This window comes from Solea senegalensis, linkage group LG9, assembly GCF_019176455.1.
Source record: "Solea senegalensis isolate Sse05_10M linkage group LG9, IFAPA_SoseM_1, whole genome shotgun sequence".
Taxonomy (NCBI): domain Eukaryota; kingdom Metazoa; phylum Chordata; class Actinopteri; order Pleuronectiformes; family Soleidae; genus Solea; species Solea senegalensis.
The window spans coordinates 14,102,878-14,121,563 of record NC_058029.1 but is presented as its reverse complement, the minus strand read 5'-3'; the positions used below and the strand labels follow the sequence as shown (position 1 = coordinate 14,121,563).

Below are 18,686 nucleotides of genomic sequence, written 5' to 3'. Positions count from 1 at the left end.
TCAATCTGTTTCCTGACTCGCACCGCGCTCTCCTTCGACTCGCTATCACCGACGGGCTCATTTGCTCGTTCTCGTTATCTAATCTAAGGCGTCATTTAAATATACAGTACCTCATAAACTTAAATTGGAACAGCCGACCTGGCGGAACTGGTGTGGAGAGGATCATCCCTGGCAAACTTTGTCAGCCATGACTGCCCCATGTGTCACATGGCAGCAGAGGTAAACAGGAGCTGACACCTGTCACAGATGTTGGAGCTAGCCAACAAGCAAGCCCACATATCTGTCCATCTATGGCGATCTGTCATATGTCATCCAGCTAGAGCAAGGACTAAGGATTGTCATTTCAGCTAATATCTATGTTCGACACTGATGCCATCAGTCATGTGGAAACAATAGGAAAAGCAGTCTATGAATATTAGTGTGTGTGTATACATATGCATTTGATGTATGAGGTTATCATATGAAAGGGACTTGTGCAATATAATTCCTTTGGCTTTGTTTGGAATCTTATGTATCAAAGTCATTTACCAGCACTCACTGCAGCCCCTCCAAGAAAACATTAAAGCTGTCTAGCGACTGTTAAGATGCATGTTGCACACTGATGTGGTGTGTCATGTAGGGACGATTGCAGCCCGTCTCCAGCTATGAAGCGTCATATCCTCTTTTAGATGGGGCCATTTCAAAAAACACCTCGCTGACAGTTTAAAATGACACGGTGACAGCCACAGTGGGGGTTTGAAGACTCGACGAAAATAGAGTTTGCGCTCGTTCACAGCTCTGGCACCTCGTGGCCTCGTCTACTGTCGGGCCTTACTGGAGGGAGGGTAGCGCCACATTTACAACACGAGGGATGTCTGTACGTTCCGACGTCGACAGCCTTTTTGAAGATGCTTCCAATGGGAGAAGATGAACCAGCATATGTACGTTTAAAGCTTTATAATCACTTAAAGGACTCACACATTCCTGTGTGAGCTCAAACTTAAAGTTGTCCACTTGCAATAAGCTCTCTCAGGATAGCACAAAGTCTGAAGGGGGCCATGATCACTAGTCTGTTGGCAGACTTCTGATAGATGTCATGGAGAATTGTGCAATTTCCAGAACTGCTCAACCAGATGATTATGGTAAATGGTTTGTATTTATATAGCACTTTTCTAGTCTTGATGACCACTCAAAGCTGCTTTACACTACAGTTTTGCCATTCACCCTTTCACTCACACTTTCATACAGCGCATCTCACTCATCTTTCATACTCACTCACGGCCGTCAGGAGCAACGTGGGGTTCCGTGTCTTGCCCAAGGACACACCTCCATGTAGACTAACGGAGCCGGTATACGAACCCACAACCGCATTGTTTATTTCTTGGAGCCGCATTACTCGTGATTTGAAATGACTCGTCTTAACTGATGAGCATTTGTGACCAAAACTGTAGAAACATGTCAAAGAAAGATCTGCAAATTCATAAAAATAAAATCCTATCAAACAAAAAGTGGAAGTATAGACACAGGCACACACAGTCCCTGTGTTGCTGGCAGACGACTCATGAGTGTTGGTTGTAGGTTTATATTCTCTATATTCTCACTCTGCTCACCTCAGAGAGAATACTTCCCTCTGTGAAATAGCTCACCCAGAAGAATTTGATTAAATATTTTCTACTTTTGGCTGTTTTACATACACATATCTAAAGGATACACACAACTGAGAAAACACACGCAACCCAACCCACACATAATCACAGTTTACGAGTATCTGGCACACACGAGCTTCACACATACACACAACCTTGTCATTCCCGATGACATTCCTAGCCCCCATTACCTGCATACATTAACGAACCTTTCTGATGTTAAAAATTATCCATTCATACATTTGAATAATTCAGATTACTTTAAAAGCTGTTCACTCGCACACTTTATTTTTTTTTCCAGATGGAAAGGCAGCTATTTACCCGAAATCAAATTTGAATAAATCCCATAAATCCTTTCAAAGTTCCCCGAGATAAACCAATCAAATGAAGGCCCCCAATGAAGGCTGACGTGCCCAGTCAAAATTAACATTCATACTCGCGATCCAATTTTTTTTTTTTTTCATTCAAAAGAAATCAAACAGCAAATCAAATTGCAGGGGCCTGTTTGCGGGGCTCAATTTGTTCGAGATAAGAAGAAGGAGAGAGAGAGACGGGGCCACTGCTGCACTGCCTAATGTCATTCCAAACATAACAAAAATATATGACAGAGTAAATAACACGACTTTGGTTCATAAAAGTGGCAGATGATTGTATTTGTATAACAAAGGAGAAATATATAATATGTGACGGGTGAAATTATATTAGACGGCCTATTCCCTATTATTCCTGAGATGAACCCTGCTTATCACACTCGCCAGTGACTCTGTGTGTGTGTGTGTGTGTGTGTGTGTGTGTGTGTGTGTGTGTGTGTGAGAGAGAGAGAGAGAATTATATCATCTGACTAGGATGGAAAACAGTTTGTCATAATGTTTATCTGGTGGCCATTAAACATTCATGTCTGTGTTTATGTGCGATGATAAAGTTGCAAAAGAGAAAGAAAAAAAAAATCCCTGAGAGCAGGGAATTTTTTACAGTTTCACTAAATTGAACACTGCATGATTCTGGATCCACCGAGGAGACAAGAGCAGACAGACAGTGAAACTTCACCTCTTTCCTCTCTCATAACCCATCTCTGCCTCCATCTTATTCCAACTGTCTGTAAATCATGACAGGCGGTAACCTCGAGCTTCCTCTTTCTCTGTTTTGAAAACAACTAACCGTCTCTGACACTCAAGCTTCCTGTGTTTTAACGTATCACACACACACATACACACGCACACCCTCTATACATGACCTTGAAAGTGAAGTTTGTGCTTTGAATTCTACAGATACGTTCACAAACTGTCTTGTTAAGGGATTAATCCAGTAATTCATTCATTCCCTGAGGCTGTAACTAACATTAACTCTCGGGAGGCTAATGCGAAGATTTTGAAACGAGCAGTTTTCAGGGTAAATATTTACATTATGGGTTTGTTAATTGAGCATAGTAATGGGAGTCACAAAACAAACTTTATATTGGTGAGGTATACAACTCTCAAACAAGTGTAAAGGGCAGGTAAACCCTTACCCTGCAATGTCACCCACACACACCCACACAGACACACTTACACCTAAGTTCAAGCAGCTGGTTAGTGTGCCCTTTACTGCCCACCCCCGGGCACTGCAGTGGTGCGAATGCAGCTGTTTTGCAGAGCTCTGGAAGGGATTAAGGAAAAGCTATGACCTTGTCAAGGGTACGCAGTCACTTTTTTCATTACCCCCAATATGAATGAAACGGCACTCACTCCAACATCCCAGACTTAATCATCTCTGTGAGATACTTCTTGCCAACAGAGGTGAGTATTTACTAAAAAATTATTTAGACCACTCTCTAGCATCTGTACATCTGTTACGCCCTCACTCTTGACTTCAAGTTCAGTTTTGTGCTGATACCTGCATCAACAGCCAGTCTCTTGTGTATTTTGAATACAGTGGGCTGTCAGTCTGAAAACAAAAACAGCATGGGGACCACAGGTCGTGCACATCATGACTTGTATTTAAGTATGTCCCCACTGCCTCAAAGCATCGCCCGTAATAGTTCTGTGAGAAGATCTCGGCTGTTGTCAAAACAGTGATGTGATGTTGCTGCTGGAACATCTGCCTTTAAATTGTTTGCCGACAGTCTCATTTTTTTTATGTTTTATTAAGGAGGTTCTTAAGGCACCGTGATGCACAATTGTCCAGTTGTTAAAGATAGCGCTGCCTTTCTTATTAAAATGAGACACTTTCCCAAACCAATGCATGCCACTATAAAAGGAATGTCTCTAACTAGAAAACTGAGTATCACTATGAACAGTGGAATAAGAAGACACTGATTTGAATCATGTCCATGAGCAAACAAACGGTAATGCGATGAGACATTTGACCTTAGGTTGTTATTCTCCGAGCATGAAGATCCCAAACACAGCATCTGATGTTAAATTAGGCTAGCAGGTTATATTAACATGATTATGCATAGGGCTGCTTGATTATGGGAAAAAATAACATTCCTGATTATTAGGGTCAAAAAATGAAATCACGACAGTTTCAAACGATTACTCATTGCCATTAACTTGAAACACTTGAAACACAATTTATTGTACCTAAACATGAAATTTGAATGAAACGTTTGAATTTACCTTATATATCTTTAACCCGGGTATTACACTGTTGTATTTTTGCCACCGTGACACCATTAAAAGCATTATTTTCAGAATAAAAGCCCCCATTCTGTAATAATTGCTTTGTTTTCATTATTTTGTTTTTTTAATTGTTTGGGGCCAAAACTGCAATTGAAACCCAAGTTTCGATGAATTGCGCGGCCCTAATTATGCATGTTATTTTCAGCCTCTGTTCATAGCGATACAGTACAGAATTGAGACTTAACACCAAACAAATAACTTTGAAAGGTCCAACAGGTTACGCTGACACTAAAATAATAATGCAGCCAAAGCTTTGGAAGTGAGACTTGTGTTATGAGTGTGTAAGTTTGCCCTTGACTGACCCGCCTGGGGCTCTAAAAGACACATGGCCTGCTGCGCAGTTGGGGATTCTGGGAGTCTACTCTCAAGGAGCAGATGCCAGGGCACAAAAGCTGTTCATCTGGCATAGAATTAGAGCCAACTGGACAGACCCTCTACCCACGAACAAAAACATCAGCAAGGGTGAATAAAGCCTCGCCCTCCCACCCATATACTGGACAGACACACAACCACACAGGCAGCACATTACTGTAGAATGCTGAAGCCACAACTGAAGACAAAACTTGCAGCTGTAGTGCTTAACTTTTAAGTCGGTTACATTCAAACTGATGTCAAATGAGTTAACACAACGTTGCCAGATCTACACAACTCAACGTGTTTTTCAGTAAAGCACATAACTTCCCACAATCCCAAAACAATTATAATTAGCTCCATTAATTACTTAAACATTGTGAATTATGTGACTCGTATTGCCATTAAGCACTGCTACAGAGAAAGAAGATAATGTGTCATAAAATATCTTATTATTGTGAGAGAGACACAGAGCTAAAGCACTCACCCTGGAAAGACTGCACTGCTCTCTCCACGAGCTCCTCGATGGGATAGCTGGCCAGGTCTCCTCTAGCATGCTTGGTCTTACAGTAGGTACACGCATTCAGACACCTGAAGAGATCCAGAAACATAGTGATAATCAGTGAAAGAGAACAAGAGGTTATTATTACTCTTTAAAGAAAGGATGAGAGGAGTTTTCTTGCTGCACTCAGGGTGTGATGCCAAAAATAAAAGCAAAATTTCATCTCATTTGCAGTTGTTTCTAGAAGATACTTACAACTGAGTAAAAGTGGACTTGCACTCCTCTCATTTAAGTTCACAACAAACTTTCAGAACTGAAGACACGCTTGGATGAGAGGTGAAAGGTCTTCAAGAAATCTAAAAGTACAGTTGCTTCAGATTTGTTGACCTTTGGACAATGATGACCTGGATGAATGAGAATCTGCACAGACTTCCGTGTATACATTTATAATTCATCATCTTTCATAAACATACTGTGGTGGCAACTCTACCCTTAAGGTTTCAATTTCTATCTCTACCTAGGAGTACATACTAACAGCTGCACAGCAGAAGTAGAATGCAGCACACCATGTTGTTTTCTCACTAAAAACTCCAATACTCATAATAAAAAAGGCTCAGCATCTATTAAAGCTGCAGCTAATACAAGCTTTTGACACAGAACAAAGATCATTTTAGTCACCAAGTTAAAATTGGTTTAATACTGGATTTCTATCCTCCAGTGCAATGAAAAATGAAGATTACTTCACTTCATATGCTGCTGTGATATATAGCTGGTAAACTAGTATGAGACTGTGAAATCAGACTGATGAAGATAACAGGCATAAACCCTGTATCTGTCCATGACAGACTCATGGAAAAAGAAAATAACAGGGAATCCCCAGAAGCTGAAACTGGCAAACAACACGGAACTCCAGCTGGACTGAGCACACATATGTTGTCATGTGTTTCCAATTTGGGTCAAGTTGATTCCATGTTGTTCTAGAGGAGCAAACTAAGACTCAAAGTCTAAAGTCTGTAGTATTTAAATCCCCCAGTATAAAAAAAACAAAAACAAAAACAATTTCCTCTCAAGGACTTAATCAGTGCAGTGAATGACATCTATCCATGAAGTGTCTTGCTATGGTCACAAAGTAACGTAGAAATACAGAATCAGTTAAACCTTGAGGTTTTTTCACCAGCTACTGAAAGAGGGCTATTGTTGTTATCAGCTCTGGGAAGAGTATGTCACAAGACACACTACAGATGGAGCCGAAAAAGGCCTTTCGGGGAAAATTAGATTGAATACGCAAAGACAGAACGATTTAAAAAGAAGAGCTTATCAGAGCAGAGGTATGTTACCGTTTAGTGCATGGTATTCGGAACCGATATTACAAAGGTCCATGCCCTGACAAAGCACATACATAATAATCTATGAAACACTTAATTAAAAATAATTAAAAGAAAATTGAGTATGAAGGACCAACAGGAAAAAACATTTACCTCTTTTACTGTCCCTATGCAACATCCTCATTTAGTACGTTAAAAACCTTCAATATCTTGATAATCATTCCAAAACGCCAAAAGCATTTTTTAATGTCACCACAGAAACAAAAATCAACCCATCTCTACTTCTTGGGGTATTGCTTCATCCCAGTTAAGGGCACTAAAGATGGCAGCTAGGTCACAGGACCTAGCTGTGGAGAAAACACAGACAGATGGGGCCCTGCATGCACGCACACAAACACACACACTTACACCACCAGGGGGTCCATCCATCTTAATGTGATCAGGCCCAGCTGAGTGGATCACACCAACATTAATCTCAAGAGACAGTCAGTGGCCTGTTTGTGTGTGTGTGTGTGTGAGTGTGTGTGTGAGTGTGTGTGTGTGTGTGTGTGTGTGTGTGTGTGTGTTGCCGCTAAACATTCGGCCTGTATCACAACAACGCATTAGCAGTTTCGACCTCTCCATCAGCCTAAACAGACTGTGACAAGTAGTCTGCACCCGTAGAGTTGCACTAACTGAAGGAGGGGAGCATTGTCACTCTCTCAGTGACACACACACTCAGACGCAACACACTTTTTTTGTACTGGAAACTTTGTTTAGGGGGTGGAATAATTAGTCAATGATGAAAAATCGAAAACAAAAGTAGTTGCTGACAGATTTAATAGTTGAATATTTGGGGCGTCTTTAGGAGCAAAGCATCTTTTTTTTAATGGAGTGAGTCATCTTTCCATCCAAGCCACGACTGACACTTAGTAGTAGCAGTATTACAATACCTTTTATTCATATAGCACTTTTAACAGATGTTCAAAGAAAAAAATACTAATTCAGATGGGGGGGGTCAATACAGTGAAATATTGCGATTTTTGTGTGGCGATATTATATTGCTTTTGAGACACCAAGTATCAATATTTCTCAGCATTTAATTTTTAACTGACGTCACAAATGAACATTAAACTCCAGAGCTGTTGTGCGAGTATATCGCAATATATGATTTCGCAAATACTCAGTATTTTTGCAATACCGTGATACTATGGTATCGCGTACCTTGGTGTTTCTGGTAATTCCCATTAAAATAAATATACACAAATTAGTATTAATCGTACTGAGAGCAGTTCAGAAAAGGTGAGTTTAAGGGAGGGAGTTATAGGGGGGAACAGAAGGTTAACTTTTCCCCACTTGTTATTATGTGATAAGTCGACTAACAGGTTCCATAGCCAATGACTAGTCAACTATTAAAATAGTCATTGGAACCCCACTTCAAATGAACTAAGTTGTAATAGTGTGGTCGGTGTAAAGGGGAAACACATCTCCCCATTAAATCCAAAATAGTTCTCCTCCATATCGAGCCTCCATTTTTTTCCCTTCTTTGTTTCCGTCCTCCCTCCCTCCTGTTCCGTCCCAGTTAATTAAACCACAGAGGTATCTGTTGTACCTGACAACAGTGTAGTTCATCAATGTGTTGCAAAGAGACAGGTTACCTCCCTAGTGTGTGTGGGAGGGTAAGAAGGCAGAAGACTATTGTGTGGTTGCAGCCTTGAAAAGGTAACAAAGAATGGAAAATGTTTCTATACATTTGTTAACCTCTGCTGACACACACACGCACGCACGCACACACATGAATACAGTATAATTCCCTTTGGAGAAACTCCCCTGAGCTGCATGTTAAAGACGCAGCTTGGGAAAGAGATGAGCAGAAAAAGGTTTTCTCACTGATAAGCATTTAGGATATTCTCATTAATCACAAAATTGCTCACTGCATAAACAAATTGGGCAATGGGTGCATTAAAGTGAACGTAACTGTGTGTGTTCACCGGGGTTTGTATTGTGTCGGCTTAAGGATGTAATTATGAAAACAATGCCTAAACTCAGTGCGTTGTGTAAATTGTAAAGGCAGATTATTCAACGCATTTATTGTTGAAAGTGGGAGATGGATGAAGTGGGTATATGAGCAAACTAAATTATAAAACTGCCATGATATGCATGAACAAAGCACCCAGCCTGTAAGTTTTCTATTAGTGCCATCTCAAAGTCAAAGTGGAGGTTCCAGAAAAAAAAAGTGGAGTCAAGGAACAAAGAATGTTGACACAATGGAGTAAAGACCTATTAGGAGCAATGAATAGAAGATGATTAGTTATTTGGAGAAAGGTTGGCAGCTAAATCAGACTTAGTCCTCGTATCATTGTCACAACTAAGAACCTGAGTGCATTCAAGCTGCATGGGAATACACAGCAGCAATCTTGTAGGACTTTGGCATTCCTGAAATCGGTTATCATATTAGTGGCTCCAGTTTTCAAATTGTGATGAGGATTTTGGTGGAAAAACAAGTTTAATTGCTTACAGCTTGTGGAGCTCAATCTGCCCAGCTCACTTCTCTAGAAATTCAATGTTTATTAAAAAAGAAACAAAGCTGTGCCAGATAAATACAGCAGTGATGTGAGAAAACACAGCAAAAATACTCTCTCTCGCTCCGTAATGTCAAACAGAGACTTCATTACATGATAATGTGGGCAGCCCTAATCTTAAACAGTAAAACTTAAACATTTCCACTGCTGGTTTATCCATTTTAAATTTCAGGTTGCGCCATTATAGTTGCTGATTTTAATAAATTATTTCATTGATTTTTAATTGTTTCATGTGATAATAATACACTAACACACTTTGGCATAAACACTGACCTCGTCAGGACCAGTACTCCTCATGGAGACTAGAACCTGGTCCTTAATGAAGCAGAACCGAATTTCCCAGGAAATGGTCAAATTTAAATAACATCTTAAGTTTAGATGTTATTTATGCTCAAGTTAAGGTTAGGCATTAACTGGTTAGGGGAAAACACTTAGTTCAGGCTGTCTAAACGAATGAAAGTAAATTCAGAGTTCCTAGAAAAATAGCTGTGCAAATGTGTGTGTGTGTAAAATGTGTCACATGCTGACCTCAGACGTCTGTATCTTAACTGCAGCAGCCTTGCTTGTTGTTTTGACTGAAGAAATGCAGCGTCTGTGCGTGCGTGTGTGTGTGAGAAACTACAACCCTGTGTCTACAAAGAAAGCCTGACTGTTTTCCTAACTTCTTGTTTCGTCTGTACACAGACCAGTGTTTGTACTCGCTCACTCGGCCCATTGTTACTGGACAAGAATGGTATGATGTTTGCTTCTTACTGAACCAGCAGAAAACTGAAAAAGAGGGTCAAAGTGGTTGAGTATATTTTAAGCTGGATCTGCAGGTGGGCTGACTCTTTCAAACTTGTCGTCCTTACTGACCGCCGCTTACCCGTGGAGCTTGAGTACCCATGAAAACACTCAGACTTACTGACTGACGGTAAGACTGATTTTACCTGCTCGAAGCATAAGCAACTTAAAACCAACCGTAAAAGGATGCTTGGCTGTCTGTGAGTGCATTTCCATGCACAGTTGTGCGGTTATAGCTCGACTACCCTGTTGACACAGATGTGCAAAATGTCTACAATTCAGCTCACTGGTTGCGTGAAGCAACACTTGCCTCTACGTCGGCAGTCTGAGCTTTGCAGAGTCACAATCAAGATTCTGCTGTAACTTTAAGATTGCACTGTACTGTTCTGGAACGATGCAGGATTTTTATTTGATTTAATTTAACAGCTTCTGAGTCACTGTGATGGCTTGTTGTAAGGAGATCGGGTGCGGTCTCCACTCTCCCACCGTCTTTAAGTGGGAAAACCAGCCTTGCATCTGGAATCTGGAGGCCTTGCAAAGTGTCGAGTCTCGCAAGAAACACAAATTACTTTATCATACTACACACACGCCTCCCAGCAAGGTACTGGCTGTAAGATCAAGGCGGCGAGAGTGTTATTTTAAACGGTTGTCATGGTAGAGCCGGCAGAAAAGAAGCAGAAAAGAGGAAAGGGCTGTCTGACTGAGTGAGGGTCCACACAGGGGTAAACATCAGAACAGCAGTTCTCAACCAAATGACGAGAACTGAAAAACAGAAGCATGCAAAATGGATGCTGACATGGCATTTTTGCTGTTGCACTTGTAGGACTCTTGGAATAAACGCTCTGTTCTCTATGTATTTATGTGTATTTGCACATCCACGATGTCAGCTATTGTTGTGAAATCATTATTTACTCGACCATTGTTGTTTGTTGTTTGTTGCTGGTTTGTTTTCAGGGGCCAGTTGGCTGCTCTTGCATCGGCATGGACGGCCTGTGTTTTGTTGAAAACAAATGCACATGGCTAGGAGAGGGGAAGGGAGGGGGGAGCATCAGGGGGGTTTTTAAAACAGTGAGGATAAAGGCGGGAGACGCAAGCAGGAATTCCGTTGAGACAACGGTGGGGAAAAAAAAAAACGACCAGACTTGCAAAATTCCCCTTTAAAAGTCAGATAACGTCATGGTGAGATGGCGTCTCATTTGTTGAGAACCGCAAGGTCAAAAGCAGGGTCAAACTCAATATCTGAGTGGATGTATGAAAATGAAGCACCAGATCCATCCAAGGTCCCAGTGCTACAAGACTGCCATTAAAGAGTGCAAACAATTTTGCAGCAGATGATTCTGTCTTACTGACTTATTGCAGGGAACAGAGAAGACGGCCTCAGTACAGGATCGCAGCAAAGCATCGACAGAGAACACACCAGACGTCTTCAGCTAATAATAAACCAAAGTAATATTAAATAACTTAGCTACTGTCAAAAGAAGACAGTTAAATTTTCATTTCACAAAAGATTTTAAACGTGAGGTACAGTGCCATAAAAATATGAAGTGCTCTGGATTCTAATACAAGAATGAGAACTTAAAGATAATGAATTAACATGACTGACAAACACAAGTGCATAACAACTGCAACCTTTGGTCTTTGCCAATTGTGTTTTTTTGTCTCAAATTGCAAATTCAATTTAAAAACGATTAATCACTCAGTCCTAAATATGTCTTTGTTCTGTTTGGTGAAAATTCTCTGTGTGAGTGTGAGTGAGAGAGAGCGGGAGAGCGAGAGCGAGAGAGAGAGAGTGTGTGTGCATGTATGTGCATTTTCTATTACACTGGGGCTAATTCAGTTACTCAGGGGTTCTGTAGTGTAATGCCTTGTAATGACACACAATCTCATTTTGTCCAAGGAGACACATCAATCTTTAGGATTTACTGTGGGGAGCAGAGTCTCTCTCCTGGTGTGACAGTGGGGAGAAGAAGAGTCAATGCAGTGGAAGTGTTTGTCTCCGTGTGTCAGGCATGTATTTTTGTGTTAAGCAGTGGGGAAGAAGGAAATGGAATAATATGTTCAAACCAGTGGAGCTGAAAACTACCCATACACTGGTTTGATAAACAGCAGGAGAGGCCACCATAGCTTACACAGGTGTGCGTGTGTGTTTGTACTTGTATTTGTTACCTCTTTAGGACCTTCTCTGTCGTTAACACTGACCTTGTCAGGACCACAGAGACCAAAATCTGGTCCTAATGAGGTAGTACCTCATTTCGGAGGGTTAGGGCTAAGATTTAAATTGAGATGGATTACGCTTTGTTTATACGGTCCAAATGAACAAAGGTGTGTGTGTACAGCTGCAACTAATGATTATTTTCATAATCGATTCATCGGTTGATTATTTTCTCAATTACTCAATTAGTTGTTTGGTCCATAATATTGCAAAATGTTGCTCTGTTTCCCAAACCTTGAAATCTCAAATGTCTTTTGTCCACAAGCCAAAATCATTCAGTTTCAATTATTTATATGAAGCAAAGAAACCAAAAATATTCACATGTATGAAGCTGAAAAATCTAAGAAATATTCCGAAACTGATTATTGATTATCAAAATATTTGGCAATTCATTTAGTAGTTGTTGTTGCAGCCCTACCTTTGTGTGTATGTCATCAACAAAACATAAAAAGACAATAGAAATGACTTTGTTGAGATGCTGTTTGTGTAGTATGTGTGTTTAAAAAAGGTTGCGTGTACATTGTGCATTCGAGCATTCCCATGATCCACAATAGTCCACATTTTGTATGCGATCTGAAATCCTTGCGTTATCATCCTTTACTCCTCTGTGCCTCTACTTTCTGAAGCACATCAGCACATTTACTCAATTTTATTGTGGCTTCACCTGATCAATTTTCACTTCCCCTCAAGGGAGGAAAAAACCACAAAGGAGGGAAAAAAAAAAAAAAGGAGGACATTGACCATTGCTTAACAAAATGAAAAAATCAGTCAAGGAGACAAGTGAAACGTGGTTTAGGTATTTGCTTTTAAGATAGGGGCAAATTATCTACCGAGAGCATCGCATGAAATCCACTGGTGGATATTATAGACAGGGAATGCAGATATGCCCGTCTCCAAAGTTGGTGCCATTATAAGAAAAAGGGTGACTTCTCGTGTTCATCTACATGGCATTTCATGCAAAAACTGGCCCCTTACTAATTTAGGCTTTATTCACTTCTACACTGCGGTTGCCAGAGAAATTCAAATTGCCAAAGACCACATAGAGTTAGCCTGATTCAATTTGCTTTTAACCCAACTAATGACTTCCCACACCCACCGCCTCCCCCGTTCCTCTTTGGATTGCATGCATCCCCCTTTCTTCTTTCAAGCTGACACTTTCATCTGCAAAAGGCTCATCTGCTCTTATAGTGGCTATTTAGTGATGTTGTGAATGTTCGCAGAGAGGAATAAGGCATAAAAGAACAAAGCACGTCAGGGTATAAAACAGTGCCAAAAATAATTGTAGACATGAACGCCTTAAAAAAAAAGGCGGAAAAAATCAGAAGATGATGACACATGTGCATGTGGAAAAGTGAAGGGACAGTGCATGGGAAGTATGACCCGGCTCTACAGCATCTTTCTTACTGAAATTGAAGAACCTAGGTGAAGAATTAACACCTGAATTAACAGATCTGTAGATCTGTTGATTCAATGGACATGTAAGAATAAAACAAAAACAACACCACTATTGACCTTATTGATAAAGTTACGTAAAGTTACATTTAAGTCGCTCCTTAAATGGATCGTTTTGATGCTCCGATCGACAAAATAAAAACAAGTGTTGTCCAGAGAAGAAATACTGCCATAAAATTAAACAGACAAAGAAGACCCAGTGTTGCGTTCTCACTAATGCCAAATGAAGATCAGAGCCAAAGAAAACAATTTAAACAATATTGTTTAAAAAAAGGTTTTAAACAATATTTTCAAGGTGGGAATGGGTTAAATGGTCCCCATTAATCACCTGGACTGTAGCAGACTGCTGCAATCCAATTTGCCCTGCCACTGTTTCATAATGAACACAAAACATCTCTAACTTAAGTATTTTGAGGCACCCCCATCCCTCCTCTCTCTCTATCTCTCTCTCTCTCAGAAACAGAGTGATCCATTTGTCACTGTTGGACTGGCCGCCAGCATCAGTGAGGGAAATCCCCTCTGTCCGCACTTAGAGTCAGAAAGTGGGCAGTAATTGTGGTCCTCTCGTATTAACTGCAGACACATCACGTCAGGAAGAGGAGTAATAAAATGCTATTCTTTCAACTGACACGCAGGACACTGCTGCTTCGGTTGTGGCTTCACAGTCAACTCCTAACGCCGCCAGAGTCACATTGTTGTTTTCTGCACATCTAGATGACTGTGACCCCAGATTTCCTTTGGCTGGACATAGCCGCGAACACAACACCTTGGGCACAATGGTTCACACAAATCTATGTAAAGGTCGAGAGCAAACGCTGATAAGGCCTATTATTCCACTGTGTCGGCCTCAAGATTGGATAGAGAGAAGTTGTGGCAGCCAGACGCAAATCACAGGAAGCAGGCAGCTAATGCAGCAAGGGACTGTCAGCTAACATAAACATATTCACAGCACACACTAATGCACAAACATGCAGACACTTTTCAGTCTGGCTTTGCAGGCTTTGTTTACATAGCGTGTGTGTGTGTGTGTGTGAGTGTATTTTGCTACAGTGATTATTAGTGATTGTAGAAATCAAGGATTTAGCGGGGATAAAGCTGTTTAAAATGAGCTGGCCGTCTGTTTGAATCTTTCATGATTGTAGGAAACCACAGGAGGAAAAAAAGAATGAACAAACAGAGGAAAAAAAACACAGATTAAAGATTCATACAGTGTAGCTTGAGTGGAGCATCCAAAATATTCACGTATATAAAGGTATTAAATGTCTATTTAAAAACCGTAGCAATGGCATTGTGCAATATTAAACATGGCTTAATGGCCAGATTAAATTAGCTCTGTATATGTGATAAATATGTTACTATTAGTGTCAAAAAGGAAGAAAAGAAGGAGCCGAACAAAGGAAAGAGGATGAAATGCCATATGCATTCCAAGGTTATCTATTGTACTTCCCGGATTGTTGACTCCTGTAGGAAAAACCCTCTAAACCCGATGTCAAGACTGCTGAAATGTATTATAATAAATCTTGTAATGTTTTGTTCTATTAAAGAGATGTCAGCGTCTCCATTTGTCGATCTAGCGTTAGTCTAACCCTACAGCGTTTGACGGAGAATTATGTGCCGGCTGTTGCGGGGAAAAATATCAACAATGTTTTCACAATGTCATATAAAGGGCATGGAAATAACCATACATGTTTAGACAACGGAAACATATGTTGGGATTACATAACAACAGATACTTATTCTGGCGGAAATCACACGTTTTGAACAGCAGCGTAGGCCTCAATGTCAATATCAATTCAAAACTCAACAAGTCGCGGCGTAAGAACTGCCAATGAAGCCAATTCAACATCAAAACAGCACTCGGTATGCCAGCAATTCACTTCTCAGGTGTTTGAAGGAGCTCTCTGATTAGAAGAAGCCTCCTTCAACTGTCTACTCTGTCTGTGTCAAGCTGTCGACCCGCCTGCCTGGAGGATGCACATGATGAGGTTGGTTATTGGGTATGGTTTAGAGGAGAGGATCATTATCACCTGACTTAAGCACATCGCAACAACAATAGCAGAGATTGTGACTGCCAAACATGTGACTAAATACAGGACATGGGAGAGACTGATAATGGAATGAAATGAACTGTAACAGTGGAACAAAGGGATGTCTTCTGGTTTTTTTTTAAATGCCTGGAGTCTAATGGTAAAGGTTCAAACAATCAGACACAGCAACAAATACACACACAAGTTTAATGACCCATTCTGACTGAGTGGCTGTAAATTCCTTGTTTATGATGCTGAAGCATCACGATTCAACGTGCTCACAAGAGGGCTTTTATTGTTGCCGAGACTCCACACACACACACAGGCAGACACACACTCACACTCAGAGATATACACAAATCAAGAAGGGACCATTAGTGTTGCCTGGGGCAAAACCCTCACACTTGTGAAACCAGCTTCCCTGCTACTCTGAAGCGTGCTAAAAGCGGGACACAAAACAGAGCATTAGAAAAACATGGAGTGTTTTTTCCAGTTTGAGGCTGTATGAAAAACGAACTCCGCCCTCAGGCTCATCCGTTTGCATAAAGAAGTTATAGAGAGAGCTTGACTTAAGAGACGATCTAGACTTAAATGCTGGCAACTGGATCATAAGTCAAGCACAACATCTTGATTCAGTCCATGTTGAAAAACAACCATACTTTGTTCATTTCAAGTTTTTCTCTATGTAGTGTCTCACAAGGCGCTGACCCAACGCACACCATGCGTATGACACAAATTGTGTCATCAAGATTTTGTAACCGCACGTAAAGAGCTCGTTGGGTGCATGAGAAATGACAACTAAATTAATAAATAGTCAACTATTTTGATAATCGATTAATCAGTTTGAGGGTTTTTTCATTATTAGAAGAAGATGTTTGTTTCAGCTACTTAAATGTGAATATTTTCTGGTTTCTCTGCGCCATATAAACAAAGAAATCTATAAAACTGAATCATTTTGGTTTGCGGACAAAACAAGACATTTGAGATTTGACAACATCATTTTCAGGTATGAAAAACAATAATGGACATTTTTCAACATTTTCTGACATTTTATGGACCAAACGATTACTTGATCAATCGAGAAAATACTCGATTAATCGATTATGAATCTAATCGTTAGTTGCAGCTCTAGTGTGGACAGGGCATGCGTGAACTGAATGGAGCACAAGCCACACTCACCAAGCAGAAAAGACATTTCGACAGAAACAGAAGTAGATATTCATCCGAGCCTTGACCTGGCGACCATCGAACAGACTGACACCCTGACTTCCCTGCCCGATGGGCCATTCAGCTGTGAGGCGCTCGAACCAGACATGTCCAAAAGGAGCTGTGGCAATGTTCTCTTCTTCTTTGGTAGGGATTCCCTGCGTTCAGACTTGTACTGCCACCCGATGGTAAAGTGGAATACTACAGGACCCTGGTGAGCGAGTATACCACGGCCCGCGCAAGTATACCTCAGGATTTATTCATCAACTACTACTTCATTACTTCCACTGCTTTTACTGATCCTTCAATAAACACACGCACAAACTCAGTCCACATATCCGCAGCTTGTGAAGCAGCCTCCTGCTGTATTGTTGCATATCCAAAGGTTTTAAGATGAGTGTGAGAGGTTTGCCTTTATGAAAATCTGTACATATTTTCATGAAAAAGCTTGGCTGTTTTTGTGCCTTCAGCTCGGCCTAACTGATATTCAAGGTCACAGGAAGAATGGCATGATTTTCTTGTATGGACAGCTGGATTGGTGAAAAATATTGTTTTGACAATTTTTCTTAAGTGGAACATTTTTTTGCTTCCAAATGTGTTAAACAAACATGTAACACATTTTAACAAAACATTACAGGTATTAGTTTTGTTTCAAATTATTGAATTTCTTAGCAATACACATTGATTAATTGCCCGTTACCTTCATAATGTCCGTAAATCCAGAAGAAAACAAAGGAAGAAGGTAATTGGTTGATATCAGCAATAACCTTGGTGCAACATTTTTGGACTGAACCTTCAAAGAAAAATCAGAGCCCTGACTCATTAGTGTGTCAAATAACGATGACTGAAATAAACTGTGCTAATGGCCCAGGAGAAACCTGCCAATGTTCCTTTAATGCAAAGCCAGAGGGCTTTTGGGAACTAACTGGACAACGCTGAATTTATTTTCTGATGGGGATAAAATTAACTCGATGGGGGGGAAGAAAAAAGTCAATCTAATTTGGCTTTAACAGGTCCAAATGAAATTAATATGCAACTTAATGAAACTAATACAGTGAATCAATTTGAACACGAAATTGAATTTTCATAGGTAATCCCAGGTGAAACACTATGCCAAGCTGTTGTGTGGATTTGCATTGATAAAGAGAGGGGAACAGTACAGTAGGTTTATCTGGGAGGACCAGGCTAAAATCACCCTGTGGGGTGTAATTTGAAATTTAACTATAAATGTGAACATAATGGATGACTGTGGTATAAAGAAGTCAAAAGGTCACCCTCTGTGTCTTCTGTTCCGCTTCGTAGAAAAATACACTTCATCTCATGGACCTAATTTCTGTTTATAATTGTGCCAAGAGGAAGCAATGTGTCGACATTTTCACCTCTGGCAACCACATAAGAGCGCTAAACCTGCTCCACCGAGGGCATGATCTCTGATCACATCTATTCACACTCGCTATTATGCTCAGTGAGGCATTCTACAGAGATGAGAACATCGAAGCTGTGCTTAAAAATGGTTAGCATGCTTTTTGTTTGTTTGTTTGTCTTGTTTATATCTTGGCATCTGATAGTAAAGTAAGTACAGAAGCTTTCTTTGTCCATATTTGGCTCTAATGCTCTGGTGGTCGCTGAGCTGAGGTAGGGAAAATTAAGGAATCAGTCACATTTTTTAATGAGGATTGCATATATGTGTGTGTGTATATATATGTATATATATATATATATATATACATATATATATAATTAATATATATTAATTTAAGATTTTAACACTGTCCTTTAATTATTTAAACTATATTTTAAACTTCACACACAGCAGCATGACATTAACTTGACATTTGGCAATAAAAAAAATAAAGAGAAAAAATGACAGGAAAGGAAAGAGAGTGCTTAAACATCCATTTAAGCACAACTCTCTCTCTCACTCACACACACACACCCCCCAAACAATGGCAACAAATGTGAGACCTTAAAGGCCACACACA

The 18,686-nt window shown here is 40.3% G+C and overlaps 1 protein-coding gene across 1 annotated transcript in view; it reads right to left on the bottom strand.

Moving 5' to 3' along the window:
• The window catches only part of cdkal1 (CDK5 regulatory subunit associated protein 1-like 1), a 207,508-nt gene that overhangs the window by 111,744 nt on the left and 77,078 nt on the right, over window positions 1-18,686 (bottom strand). Inside the window, exon 8 of the mRNA XM_044034474.1 lies at window positions 5,124-5,227. Coding sequence (XP_043890409.1) covers window positions 5,124-5,227 — 104 coding nt within the window. The remainder of the gene's footprint in view (window positions 1-5,123; window positions 5,228-18,686) is intronic.